This window comes from Lutra lutra, chromosome 15 (genome assembly GCF_902655055.1).
Source record: "Lutra lutra chromosome 15, mLutLut1.2, whole genome shotgun sequence".
Taxonomy (NCBI): Eukaryota; Metazoa; Chordata; class Mammalia; order Carnivora; family Mustelidae; genus Lutra; species Lutra lutra.
This window is the reverse complement of record NC_062292.1, coordinates 16890439-16903796: the sequence shown is the minus strand read 5'-3', so window position 1 is coordinate 16903796 and position 13358 is coordinate 16890439. Positions and strand designations below refer to the sequence as shown.

Below are 13358 nucleotides of genomic sequence, written 5' to 3'. Positions count from 1 at the left end.
TATTGTATTATTGTCGATGTGTTTCTTTGATTTTGTTATTAATTGGTTTATATAGTTGGCTGCTCCCATGTTAGGGGCATAGATATTTAAAATTGTTACATCTTCTTGTTGGACAGTTCCTTTGAGTATGATATAGTGTCCTTCCTCATCTCTTATTATAGTCTTTGGCTTAAAATCTAATTGATCTGATATAAGGATTGCCACTCCTGCTTTCTTCTGATGTCCATTAGCATGGTAAATTCTTTTCCACCCCCTCACTTTAAACCTGGAGGTGTCTTCGGGTTTAAGATGAGTTTCTTGTAGGCAACATATAGATGGGTTTTGGTTTTTTATCCATTCTGATACCCTGTGTCTTTTGATTGGGGCATTTAGCCCATTAACATTCAGGGTAAGTATTGAGAGATATGAATTTAGTGCCATTGTATTGCCTGTAAGGTGACTGTTATTGTATATTGTCTCTGTTTCTTTCTGATCTACTACTTTTAGGGTCTCTCTTTGCTTAGAGGACCCCTTTCAATATTTCCTGTAGAGCTGGTTTGGTATTTGCAAATTCTTTCAGTTTTTGTTTGTCCTGGAAGCTTTTAATCTCTCCTTCTATTTTCAATGATAGCCTAGCTGGATATAGTATTCTTGGCTGCATGTTTTTCTCATTTAGTACTCTGAATATATCATGCCAGCTCTTTCTGGCCTGCCAGGTCTCTGTGGATAAGTCTGCTGCCAATCTAATATTTTTACCATTGTACGTTACAGACTTCTTTTCCCGAGCTGCTTTCAGGATCTTCTCTTTGTCACTAAGACTTGTAAATTTTACTATTAGGTGACGGGGTGTGGACCTATTCTTATTGATTTTGAGGGGGGTTCTCTGAACCTCCTGGATTTTGATGCTTGTTCCCTTTGCCATATTGGGGAAATTCTCTCCAATAATTCTCTCCAACATACCTTCTGCTCCCCTCTCTGTTTCCTCTTCTTCTGGAATCCCAATTATTCTAATGTTGTTTCGTCTTTTTTTTTTTTTTTTAATTATTTATTTGACAGAGAGAGATCACAAGTAGACGGAGAGGCAGGCAGAGAGAGAGAGAGAGAGGGAAGCAGGCTCCCTGCTGAGCAGAGAGCCCGATGCGGGCCTCGATCCCAGGACCCTGAGATCATGACCTGAGCCGAAGGCAGCGGCTTAACCCACTGAGCCACCCAGGCGCCCAATGTTGTTTCGTTTTATGGTGTCACTTATCTCTCGAATTCTCCCCTCGTGGTGCAGTAGCTGTTTGTCCCTCTTTTGCTCAGCTTCTTTATTCTCTGTCATTTGGTCTTCTATATCGCTATTTCTTTCTTCTGCCTCATTTATCCTAGCAGTGAGAGCCTCCATTTTTGATTGCACTCATTAATAGCTTTTTTGATTTCAACTTGGTTAGATTTTAGTTCTTTTATTTCCCCAGAAAGGGCTTTTATATCTCCCGAGAGGGATGCTTTAATATCTTCCATGCCTTTTTCAAGCCCGGCTAGAACCTTGAGAATCGCCATTCTGAACTCTATATCAGACATGTTACCAATGTCTGTATTGATTAGGTCCCTAGCCTTTGGTACTGCTTCTTGTTCTTTTTTTTGTTGTGAATTTTTCCGCCTTGTCATTTTGTCCAGATAAGAGTATATGAAGGAGCAAGTAAAATACTAAAAGGGTGGCAACAACCCCAGGAAAATACGCTTTAGCCAAATCAGAAGAGATCCCAAATTGTGAGGGGGGAGAAAGGGGATAAAACGGGGTTCAGAAAGAGAAAAAAAAAAAGAAGAAGAAACTATTAAAAAAAGAAAGCCGATAAAAAATATAAAAAGGAAAAAAATATATATATATTAGATAAACTATTTAAAAAATGTTAAAAAAGAAAACGGAAAAGTTAAAAAAATTTAGCAGAAGAAGAGAAAAAAAAATTGAAAAAGGAACAAAAAATTAAATTAACTGCAAGGCTAAAGAATCATGGGGAGAAAGCCATGAGTTCCGTGCTTTGCTTTCTTCTCCTCTGGAATTCCGCCGCTCTCCTTGGTATTGAAACTGCACTCCTTGGTAGGCGAACTTGGTCCTGGCTGGGTTTCTCGTTGATCTTCTGGGGGAGGGGCCTGTTGTAGTGATTCTCAAGCGTCTTTGCCCCAGGCCGAGTTGCACCGCCCTTACCCGGGGCCGGGCTGAGTAATCCGCTCGGGTTTGCTGGGTTTGCTTTCGGGAGCTTTTGTTCCCTGAGCGCTTTCCATAGAGTTCTGGAAGATGGGAATGAAGATGGCGGCCTCCTGGTCTCCGGCCCGGAGGAGCCGAGAGCCCGGGGCCCCACTCCTCAGTGCGCCCTCAGAGAACAGCGCCCAATGACTCCCGTCACCCTGGCCTCCGGCCGCGCTCCAAGCTGACCGAGCCTGCGACCGGTTCAAGGTAACCCCGAGCTGAGAGTCACTCCTTGGCTCTGTCTCTGTAGCCGGCTTCCCTGTTCTAATACCAGTTAGCTCTGCGACACTCAGACACCCCCGATCCTTCTGCGACCCTGCGGTACCTGAGGCCACGCTGACCCCGCACGGGCTTCACCCCACTTAAGCCTCTGGAGCGATGTCCCTCAGCGGACAAAAGTCCCTCAGACTTTTAAAAGTCCTGATTTTGTGCTCCTTTGCTCCGCCGCTCGCCGGGAGCCGGCCCCTCCCCCCGCGGTCTATCTTCCCGTCGCTTTGGATTCACTTCTCCGCCAGTCCTACCTTTCAGATAGTGGTTGATTTTCTGTTTCTAGAATTGCTGTTCTTCTTCTCTTCAATCTCCCGTTGGATTTGTAGGTGTTTGCAATCTTTAGATAAGCTATCTAGCTGATCTCCCGCTACCTGAAGTAGTCTCAGCTGCTACTTCTCCGCCATCTTGACTCCTCCCACTTCCCTAAAGTGAATTTTTGAGATACAATAGATATTCTCCAGAGAACTGGAATATCAGAATCTCCAGAGCATGTAGGTTCAAAAAATATTTTTCTCTACTTTATGGTAGCTTTATATTTAGAGAATGATAAAAGGAAGTAAAGTGTTTTCTAATATAAAAGAAAGTGTTCTGATATTTTAAACATAAAGGTATGAGAAACAGGAGAGAGAAAATATTGTGGGATTAAATATTTGCTATGAATATTATAAAGAACTTCTATTGTTGTTAAAGGTGTAATATCTTAAATGCTACATTTAAGATAGTTTAAATGTTTTCCAAAAACCTTTAAATGAAAAAAAGCATTGAGATTCTCTCTGACCTACAAATTATCCAGTAACAGGTATCTGAATTGTTAAAGATTGAATGCATCCAGAGGGAAGAAAGTCATTTGCATTTTCAAAAAAATTTTTTCTAGTTTAAAAAATTGTGTAATTTATCATATATAAAAGGATATATATAATGTATTTGAACTATTAGGAACTGAATAATAAAGTGTTCCTATACCTACCACCCATCATCAGAAACAGAACATTTCTATTACCTTTGAAGTCCCTACCCTTTCCAGATCCATAAACCTTTCCTCCTCACCAAGGATAACCATTTCCATGTTTTCTAAGCTTCACCAGTTCTTTTTGCATTTAGAAATACTTTAATTTTTCAAGATTTTCTTATTTTTAATAGTTTTACTAAATATAACTCACACTAAACTGCATATATTTAGAGCATACAATTTGATGTTTTGATATATGTTAAACACTTAGGATATTATTATCATAATCAAGAGAATGAACTTGGGGCGCCTGGGTGGCTCAGTGGGTTAAGCCGCTGCCTTCGGCTCAGGTCATGATCTCAGGGTCCTGGGATCGAGCCCCGCATCGGGTTCTCTGCTCACCAGGGAGCCTGCTTCCTCCTCTCTCTCTGCCTGCCTCTCTGCCTGCTTGTGCTCTCTCTCTGTCAAATAAATAAAAAATCTTAAAAAAAAAAAAAAAAGAGAGAATGAACTTATCTATTGCCCCTCACAAGAGATTCCTTATGCCCTTCTGTAACACTTTTCTGCTCACCACTCCCTATTCCACCTCCCAGAAAACCATGGATCTGCTGTCATTATAGAGTTTGCATTTTTCAGCATCATATAGTATATACTCTTTTGGTCTGGTTTCTTTCCCTCAGTGTAATTATTTTTTTTTTTAAAGATTTTATTTATTTATTTGACAGAGAGAGATCACAAGAAGGCAGAGAGGCAGGCAGAGAGAGAGGAAGGGAAGCAGGCTCCCTGCCGAGCAGAGAGCCCGACGTGGGACTCGATCCCAGGACCCTGAGATCATGACCTGAGCCGAAGGCAGCGGCTTAGCCCACTGAGCCACCCAGGTGCCCCCCTCAGTGTAATTATTTTAAGATGCACCCATATTGTTCCATACATCAGTGTTTTTGTTTTTGTTTTTTAAAGATTTTATTTATTTATTTGACAGACAGAGATCACAAGTAGGTAGAGAGACAGGCAGAGAGGGAGGGAAAGCAGGCTCCCTGCTGAGCAGAAAGCCCGATGCAGGGCTCGATCCCAGGACCCTGAGATCATGACCTGAGCTGAAGGCAGAGGCTTAATCCACTGAGCCACCCAGGCGCCCCCCATGTATCAATGTTTATTCCTTTTTATTGCTGAGTATTATGCCATTGTATGGATATACCATTACTGTTTGCCCATTCACTTATTGATAGATATGATCTGTTTCCAGGTTTAGGCTATTATGAATAAAGCTGCTTTAAAACATTTCGTGAAAGATTTTTTTAAAGGACTTTATCAATTTCTTTATTTTAAAGAAAGCTCTATGTCCAACATGGGGCTCAAACTCATGACCCTGAGAACAAGAATTGAATGCTCTACTGCCTGAGCCAGCCAGGTGCCCCCTGTGTACACATCTTTATATGAAAACACGCTTGCATTTGTCTTGGGTTAATACCTATAAGTATAATGGCCAGATCATGTGGTAGGTGAAGATTTAATTTATAAGAAACTGCTAAACTATTTTCCAATATGGTTGTATGATTTTACTTTCCACTAGCAGCATATGAGATATAAGAGCTTTGCTCCTCCAACATTTAGTGTCTATGTTTTTAGTCATTCTAATAGGTATACGTTACCTCACTGTGGTTTTAATTTGCATTTCCCTATGACTAATGATACTGAACATCTATTCACATGTTTACTTGCTACACATACCTCTTTGATTGTTTAGATCTCTTGCCCACTTTTAAGCTGGTTGTTTTCTTATTTTTGAGTACTGAAGTTCTTATATTTATATATTTTATCTGTTCTATTTCTTTCCTAGTCTGTTGCTTTTCTTTTCACCCTCTTAATATTGTCTTCTGAAGAGCAGAAGTTCTAAATTTTGATGAGGAGTTTTTGGTTTTATTTCTTAGAAATTTTTGCATAAACCAGTCTTCATAATGGACTTTTTCCTGTATTTTCTTCAAAAATGTGTACTTTTAGGTTTTCACTTAAGTCTATGGTATACCTAAAATTAATTTTGTGTATGATGTGAAAGATGTGTGGAAGTTGTTTTCTTTTCTTTGCACATGGAAGTCAATTGCTCTAGCACCATTTGTTGAAAAGACTATCTTTTTCCCTGAACTGTCTTTACATTAAATTAATTGACCATATATTTATTGGTCTACTTTTGGACTTTTTATTCTGTTTCACTCATCTATTACTTTTCTTGACATTAATACCACACTGTCTTGATTACTGTAGTTTTAGTAAGTTTGATACAAGGTAGTGTCAATCTTTCAACTAAGTTGTTGCAAAGTTTTTTTGTTTTTTCTTGGTCCTTTTTAACTCTATATAAATTTTTAAATTTGCTAACCAGTTATAAACATGTATAATAAATATAAAGCCCTGTTGAGATTTTGAGCTGGACTGTATTCTATCTAAGGATCAATTTAGGAAGAAATGATAACTTTGAAGTACTGGGTTTTCTAACCCATGAATATGATATATCTCTCCTGCATCTGTCTCTTAATTTCTCTCAGCAATATTTTATAGTTTTCAAAGTAAAGATCTTATATATCTTTTGTCAGATCTATCCCTACATATTTCAATTATGAATAGCATTTAAAAATGTTTTATTCTGGGGTGCCTGAGTGGCTCAGTTGATTAGGTGTCTGCCTTTGGCTCAGGTCATGATCCCACGGTTCTGGAATTGAGTCGTGCACCAGGCTCCCTGGTCAGCAGGAAGCCTGCTTTTCTCCCTTCCTCTGCTGCTCCCCCTGCTTGTGCTCTCTGTCAAAGTAAATAAATAAAATCCCTAAAAAAAAAAAAAGAAATTAAAAAATATTTTTTTAAATATTTTTACTTATTTGAGAGAGAGAGAGAAAGAACAATACAGAGCACAAGCAGGGTAAAGCGCAGAGGGAGAAGCAGACTACCTGCTGAGAAGGGAGCCTGATGTGTGACTCAATCCTGGGACTCCAGAATCATGACCTGAGCCACCTAGACACCCATTTTTTTTTTTTTAAATTGTTCTGAATGGCACATAGAAATGCAGTTTACTTTATTTATGGCCTTATAGTCTGCAACCATGTTAAACTCACTTATTAGTTCTAGCAGCTATTCTAATAATTCACTGGATTTTTCTATATAAGTTAGCATGTCATCAGCAAAACCTCCACCAGAGTTTTAGTTCTTTGTTTCTAACCTGAATGCCTTTTATTTCTTTTTCCTACCCTAATGCACTGGCTAGAAACTGTGGTACAATGTTGAATAAAAGTGGTTAGAATGAATATCCTTTTTTTGTCCCTAGTTAGGGAGAAGGTATTCAGAGTTTCACTATTAAGTATGATATTAGTTATAGGTTTTTTCATACATGCCTTTTATTAGGATAAGGAAGCTCTTTTTGTTATTGATTTCCATTCCACTGTGCTCAGAGAGTTTATTCTATGATTTAAATCCTTTTAAGTTTACTGAGACTTATTTTATGAAACAGAATATGTTGCCTTAATGTTTCTAGTATAATTACTGTGTAGATGTCACTTAATAGTGTTTTTTTTTTTTTATGTAACTGTGGCATTTTGGATGAAGTTTTGTAGTAGCCCAGCATACTTGAATCTTCCCACCCCATATCATTAAATACCTAATCACAATCATTTGGTGACTGTAACATGAAATAAGTATCACATCTTTATAATTTGGGGAGGCCAAGAAGTTAGCATGTCACAAGAGAAGGAATATAGCATAAGAAGAGAAAGGTGGGAAGACACTACAATTCATCATGAAGTAAGACCTGGCATGGAATTTTTTAAAAACAAAATAACAATAGTAGTAACTACTTTTAAAATTTGGCTGTTTCTTTTCTTTTTATTTTTTTTTAAGGAGAGAGAGCAGGGTTGGAAGGCAAAGGGAGAGGGAGAGAGAGAATCTTAAGCACACTCCACACCCGAACAAAGCGGGATATGGGGCTCAATCTCACAACCCTGAGATCATGATCTAAGTCAAAATCATGAGCTGGATGCTTAACTAAACAAACCACCCAGGCGCCCTTGACATATTTTTGAAAGTAATGAAACTCGTATGTTTTATCAACTAAACAGATTGTGTTGATTAAATAGGCAAAACCAAACAACTGAAAGAAATACTAACCTGAGCAGCTCCCAAAGGAGGGACACGTAAACGCTTCATAGCTTTTTGTCGGTCACCATCTTCAAGTTCATTAGTCACTACAGCCTAGAAAGACACATTCAATTTTGACACAGGTTATACTAATCTTGAGTAATACATAAATAATTCTGAACCATTTATATACATGGTATTCTGATAACTTCTTGGTGAATGTATATACTGACAAAGCAAAAGACAAAACTCATGAGTAAAGAACATTGTATTCAAAGCTAGCAACAAATTACAAAAGGAGACTACAGATGAAGAATTATTTCATTAAAAATAAGACATTAATGCTACTGAAAATAGGTAGTACATAAGTAAGATTACTATACCTCAGTTTCAGAGATAAGCTGGTTGATTTTCTTGCACGTATAAAATGGGGCCACTTCAACATGAGCCACTCGCCAATCTGCTCCACGAGAAGTTTCCAGGATTTTGTCATGCTTTTTGAGGATTTTTCGAAACCCTGTAAAATTCAGATTCTACAGAAAGAAATGAGAAAAACTACTATAATTTCCACCACCATAAATGAAGAAAAATAATAAGCACGATGCATTGATGAGCTGACTGATGACTGCATACTGAGGGAAATGGCAATGCTTTCATATAAGCATTTACTACCAAAAGGGTAAGACTCTTCTTCCTTGGGTCAGTTGGTTTAGCAACTGATTCTTGGTTTCAGCTCAGGTATTGATCTCAGGGTAGTGAGACCGAGCCCCACATCAGGCTCCAGGCCCAGTGAGGAGTCTGCTTGAGACTCTCTCTCTCCTTCTCCTACTGCCCTTCCCCACCACATTCTCTCTCTCCAAAAAAGAAAAAAAAAGATTCTTCTTTCTTATTCCATCTATTTATTTCAAGGTAGTATGCCATCAGTAATAAAAGAAACCCTAAATTATGAACCCTATGATTTCTATTTCAAGTAAATTAATGGAAGTCTTAAAATCAAAACATTTTTATTTCCATTTTCTTATGGAAAAATCTTTCAATTATTTTCAAAAAGGTTAATTTATATTATTTTGCTTCATGATCAAAAGGATACAATCAAAAATATTTTGGATTTATCATACACTAAATATATTTACAGTTCTTTGTTTTTTGAAGGACTGGTATTGCTATGTATTTCCCCCCTACAATGCAAGCATGTATGAACCAGCATAGAAAATGGAAGATCATCTGTTTCTTTTAATTTCATTTTGCTTCCATCCATTCTCAGTTTGGAGATGGGAGTGCAAAAAGAGTAACACTTACATACATACGGGGTTTGGCTGATAATGGATAGGAGCTTGCACTCTTCCTCCATTTCTACGATATCAAAATACTATACTTTTCTACATTCTCAAATTGTTATTCTTTGATACATGCAAAAAAGCAAGAAACTGTAGATTTGTATAGTTCTTTAAACCAGAGATCTCCCCAATTTATTGATCACATATCCCTATCAGTAAACAAATTGAGCATTTACTCCAAATTAGACTTTGCTTGATTGCTAATTTGTTTATCATTTCTGTCTCATAACTTAAGAAATCATATTAAATTCTCCTAGGGGTGCATACACTGTGATTTAGAGACTGCTTTCAATTAATTTTCCATTCTCCTCACTCTCAATACATATTCGTACGAAACAGCCAGCCTTAAAGAATAGAGAATAGAACAGAACCTTTATAATTAACAATTATTTTTGTTTTCCCAGGGAGCTTGTTATAGTGACCCAAGCAAAAGATTCTGGGAAAGTTAATAAAAAAAAATTAACAAGGGTATTTCTCTGAAACACACAAGCATAATCAATGAAATATGAAATGTTAATGTTTTGTAGCATTATAAGAAAGAAGAAATGTATTTTTACTTCTTTTTAAATATAAATTGTAAAGCTACAGATAAATTTCAAAGGAAAGGGATTTCCCATTGTATACTTTACTATTCTTCTAAAATCATTTTCCAACAGGGTTCTTCTTTGAATGATAATATATTAAATTACCAAAAAAGGTAGAATTATGACAGAGAAAGAGAGGGAAATAAGTACATGCATTAACAACTTAGATTACTGCAGATATAAGACTATAATGACTTTTTATTTTAAAACTCCAATATTTACCCTTAGAATACTTTCATTGTATAACCTTTTATTTTTTATGTTTTATATAACCACTGATTAGCAGTACTAATCACAATAATAAAATGGAAAAAGAATAGTACATAAGGTCTCTTTAAAGATCAGATGCTTCTATTTAAAGTTTATTACTGAACAAATAATCTGTTTTTCAATAAATTCATTGTAGATTTAAATATGTAAACAAATATGTAAAGGATTAGAAATGAATTAGAAATGCCTTCTATTTCCATAATTTAATGTACATGGTAATTCAGCTTTTCAGATTGGATTTTTAAAATGTTGTTTTTTTTTTTAAAGATTTTTTTTTATTTATTTACTTGACAGAGAGAGATCACAAGCAGGCAGAGAGGCAGGCAAAGAGAGAGAGAGGAGGAAGAAGGCTCTCCGCCGAGCAGAGAGCCCGATGCGGGGCTCGATCCCAGGACCCCAAGATCATGACCTGAGCTGAAGGCAGCGGCCTAACCCACTGAACCACCCAGGCGCCCAAGGGATTTTAAAAATGTTAAGTGACACATCACATTAGCCTAGATATCCAGTCTCTATACTTGCTTGTTGTGACCTAATTTCTTTCAGAAGGCATTTTTTTTATTTTAAAAAATTTTTATTTTCATTCTAATGTAGTTAATATACAGTGTTATATTAGTCTCACGTATACAATAGAGTGATCCAGTAATTCCATACAGATTTTAATAGTTATATTATAGTATGTGGATAATACAATGGGAGGATTCTCAGTGGCAAAGCTGTAAAGTTAGTATCTTTTATATTATTAGTGTTAGTTTCAGGAAAATTAACTGTCTAATTGGCTTTGTGGAAATTTTGTTATAGGCTTGGAGGAATGTAAAGGTCTTACATAGCCAGCAGTGGCTAGATGGACATATATAATTTCTTATTTCTACGTACTACTAGAGATGCCTCTAAAAATAGGAAGTAAACCATGAATCAAGGGTTACTCATGCATACTGTACAAAAGGCTTTAGAAAACTGATCTTCAAAAATAGAAGTCTTATTAACACCATTTTGCTACCTTTGATATGTGGTTTTTAGCCAGTAAGAACATCTGACATCACATTAAGAACCTAAAAAATAATGACATGCTAAAGATTTCCCTTTTTAGATTGGCCCATTAGTATCGTTCAAGGTTAATTCCAAACTTCTCAATTATTTGAAGGTTCCATTCTCCAGGATAAGACTCTAAGTACCTGATAGTTCTGCAGCAGGATAAGACTGAGGTAGAACTCGCTGAAGGCCAGTTTAAGGTCTTTAATATTCCTATGTTGGACACGTTCCTCATGGGACAAATGAAAGACTGGCTTCCTGCGCTGTCGCAGTGTAGTAACGCCAGTGCTCTCTTTCTGTGCATCCAGTGATGACTGAAGCTCATTCTGAAGTGTAGCAAACCTGCGCTGAGCCTCTGCAAGCTTTTCTATAAAAACGAAAAAACAATTTCAAATCATCAAGATAAAAAAAACTGGTAAAGTTCTCACTGACTTTTGATTTCTTACTGTTTATTCTCGTCTGTTTTCCTAAAATTTCTAGGAAAAAAATGTTACATGTGACATGTAATATTTAGTATTGGATAGGAAAAAAGTGTTTTGGTATAACATTTCATTCTACCTTTCTCTCCCATATTTCCCTCCCTGCAAAACCTCAAGTTTACCCTTTGTTTTTACAGATGAAGACATAGAATCTAAAAAGCCATAAAAGTGAGAATGCAAAATGGTACCACCACATTATAATTTGGAAAACAGTTTGTCAATTCTCAAAAAGTTAACCACAGAGTTAGTTACATTAAGATCCAGCAATTTGACTCTTAGGTATATATATTCACAGAAAAACTTGTACATATACATGGATTTGTAATCACAATAGTGGAATACAATCTAAATTCATAAAAAAGATACAACCTAAATTCATAAAAAAGAATGAAGTACTGGTACATACTACAACATGAATGAATCTTAAAGAAATCATGGTAAGTGAAAGAAGCCAGACACAAAATGCTGCATATTGTCTTATTATTATTCCATTTATTTGAAATGTCCAGAACAGGGAAATCCAGAGACAGAAAGATTAGTGGTTGCCAGGGTCTAGGAGGCAGGAAGAATGGGGAGTGACTGCTAATGGGTATGGAATCTTGTGGAGGTGATGGAAATGTTCTAGAATTATATAATGGTGATGGTTGTACAACCATCATTCATGATTTGAATCTCTCTCCTCAGGAATAGTTCAGGGCTCATGTGAGTAGGTCAGGCTTACCTGGGATAATCTCCCATTCTTAAAGTCAACTGATTTGGGACCTTAATTACAGCTGCAAAAATCCCTTCATAACAACACCTGGGTAGATGTTTGATTGAGTAACTGGGAGAAGGTAGAGAACACACTATGGAGGAAGGGTTCTTGGAATCCACCAGAATTATCCCTACTGTGTACTTCTGAACTGATTCAAATTTCTGAAGACTCCAAATGCCACTCCAGTCAAATGGAGGTCTATAGTGTTCAGGTGACAGATGAAATATTAGCCCAGTTGGTCCCCAGACTCACATTACGATTGCTTTCTCTGTTCCAGAATGTATAATTGGAGTAGAGACACCAGATCACTTGTAGAAATCTCCACATTCACTGTGACCCAGAGGTATGAGCTATTATTGTAAGAAGGACTAATGGAAGTTTCTAGAACTTCTCCCTATCAAGATAATAACCAAGAAGCAAAAGCACATCCTGAGGAGAACTCCAGAGGTTAGTGCCATCACCAGAGACTTGAAAGATATCTATCACATCCCCATTTAATTTATCTGTTTAGTCTGTGCAGAAATTAGATGGATCTTGAAAAATGACTGTGGATTATAGTAAATTTAAATTTAATAGTAAATTTGTAGTAAATTGAATAATAGTAAATTTATAGCATAGTGGTGACTCTGATGGCAGCTATTTTTCTAGATGCGGTATCACCACTGGAACAAGTAACAGAGCCTATAGCACCTGGTATGCAGCTATGTAACTTATAATGCAGCTTCTCATCTTGCAACAGACACTTGCATGGTCTTGGAGCTCCAGAAATGGCACCATTCCCTATTAATGCTGGTCAGCCACCTAGTGGCAGGGTGAATGCATTAGATGTCTTCTTTTATGCAGGGGGCAGGGATCTTTGGAATAAATGTATTCTTGATATGGTTGTACATTCCCTGCTCATAATGTTCCTGGCTAGCACCACTATCGACTGGAATGCCTTATCCATTTTCATGGTATTCTACACAGCTTTGTTTCTGATCAGGAAACTCATTTCCCAGGAAAGGTTGTAAAGCAATAAGGATATCCATGGAATAATAAGGTCTTACCACCTACCCAGAAATTGTTGGCCTAAAGAGAGACTTAACAAAGTGCATTGGGAGACAACACTTTGTAAGAACTGGGTTCTGTCTTATAGGATGCAGTATTAAGACCATTATATTTATTGGTGCTTTTACAAACACAGCCAAAATAAGAGTCTAGGAATCAAGGGATCAAAGTGGGAGTGGCTCCTCTCCCTACTATAACCAAAAAACACTCACTTAATTTTTGCTTTCCGATTTGCAACTTGAACTCTGCCTATTGTTTAGTTCTTAGCGGAAAATGCTTCTTTCAGAGGAATACAACAATGATTCTACTGAACTGGAACA

The 13358-nt window shown here is 37.1% G+C and overlaps 1 protein-coding gene across 1 annotated transcript in view; it reads right to left on the bottom strand.

The window, feature by feature from the left end:
• XPR1 (xenotropic and polytropic retrovirus receptor 1) overlaps positions 1-13358 on the bottom strand; it is a 221149-nt gene that overhangs the window by 65349 nt on the left and 142442 nt on the right. The window contains exons 4-6 of the mRNA XM_047704526.1: positions 10902-11125; positions 7922-8071; positions 7569-7652 (exon numbers count right to left, since the gene is read on the bottom strand). Of these exons, the coding sequence (XP_047560482.1) occupies positions 7569-7652; positions 7922-8071; positions 10902-11125 (458 nt within the window). The remainder of the gene's footprint in view (positions 1-7568; positions 7653-7921; positions 8072-10901; positions 11126-13358) is intronic.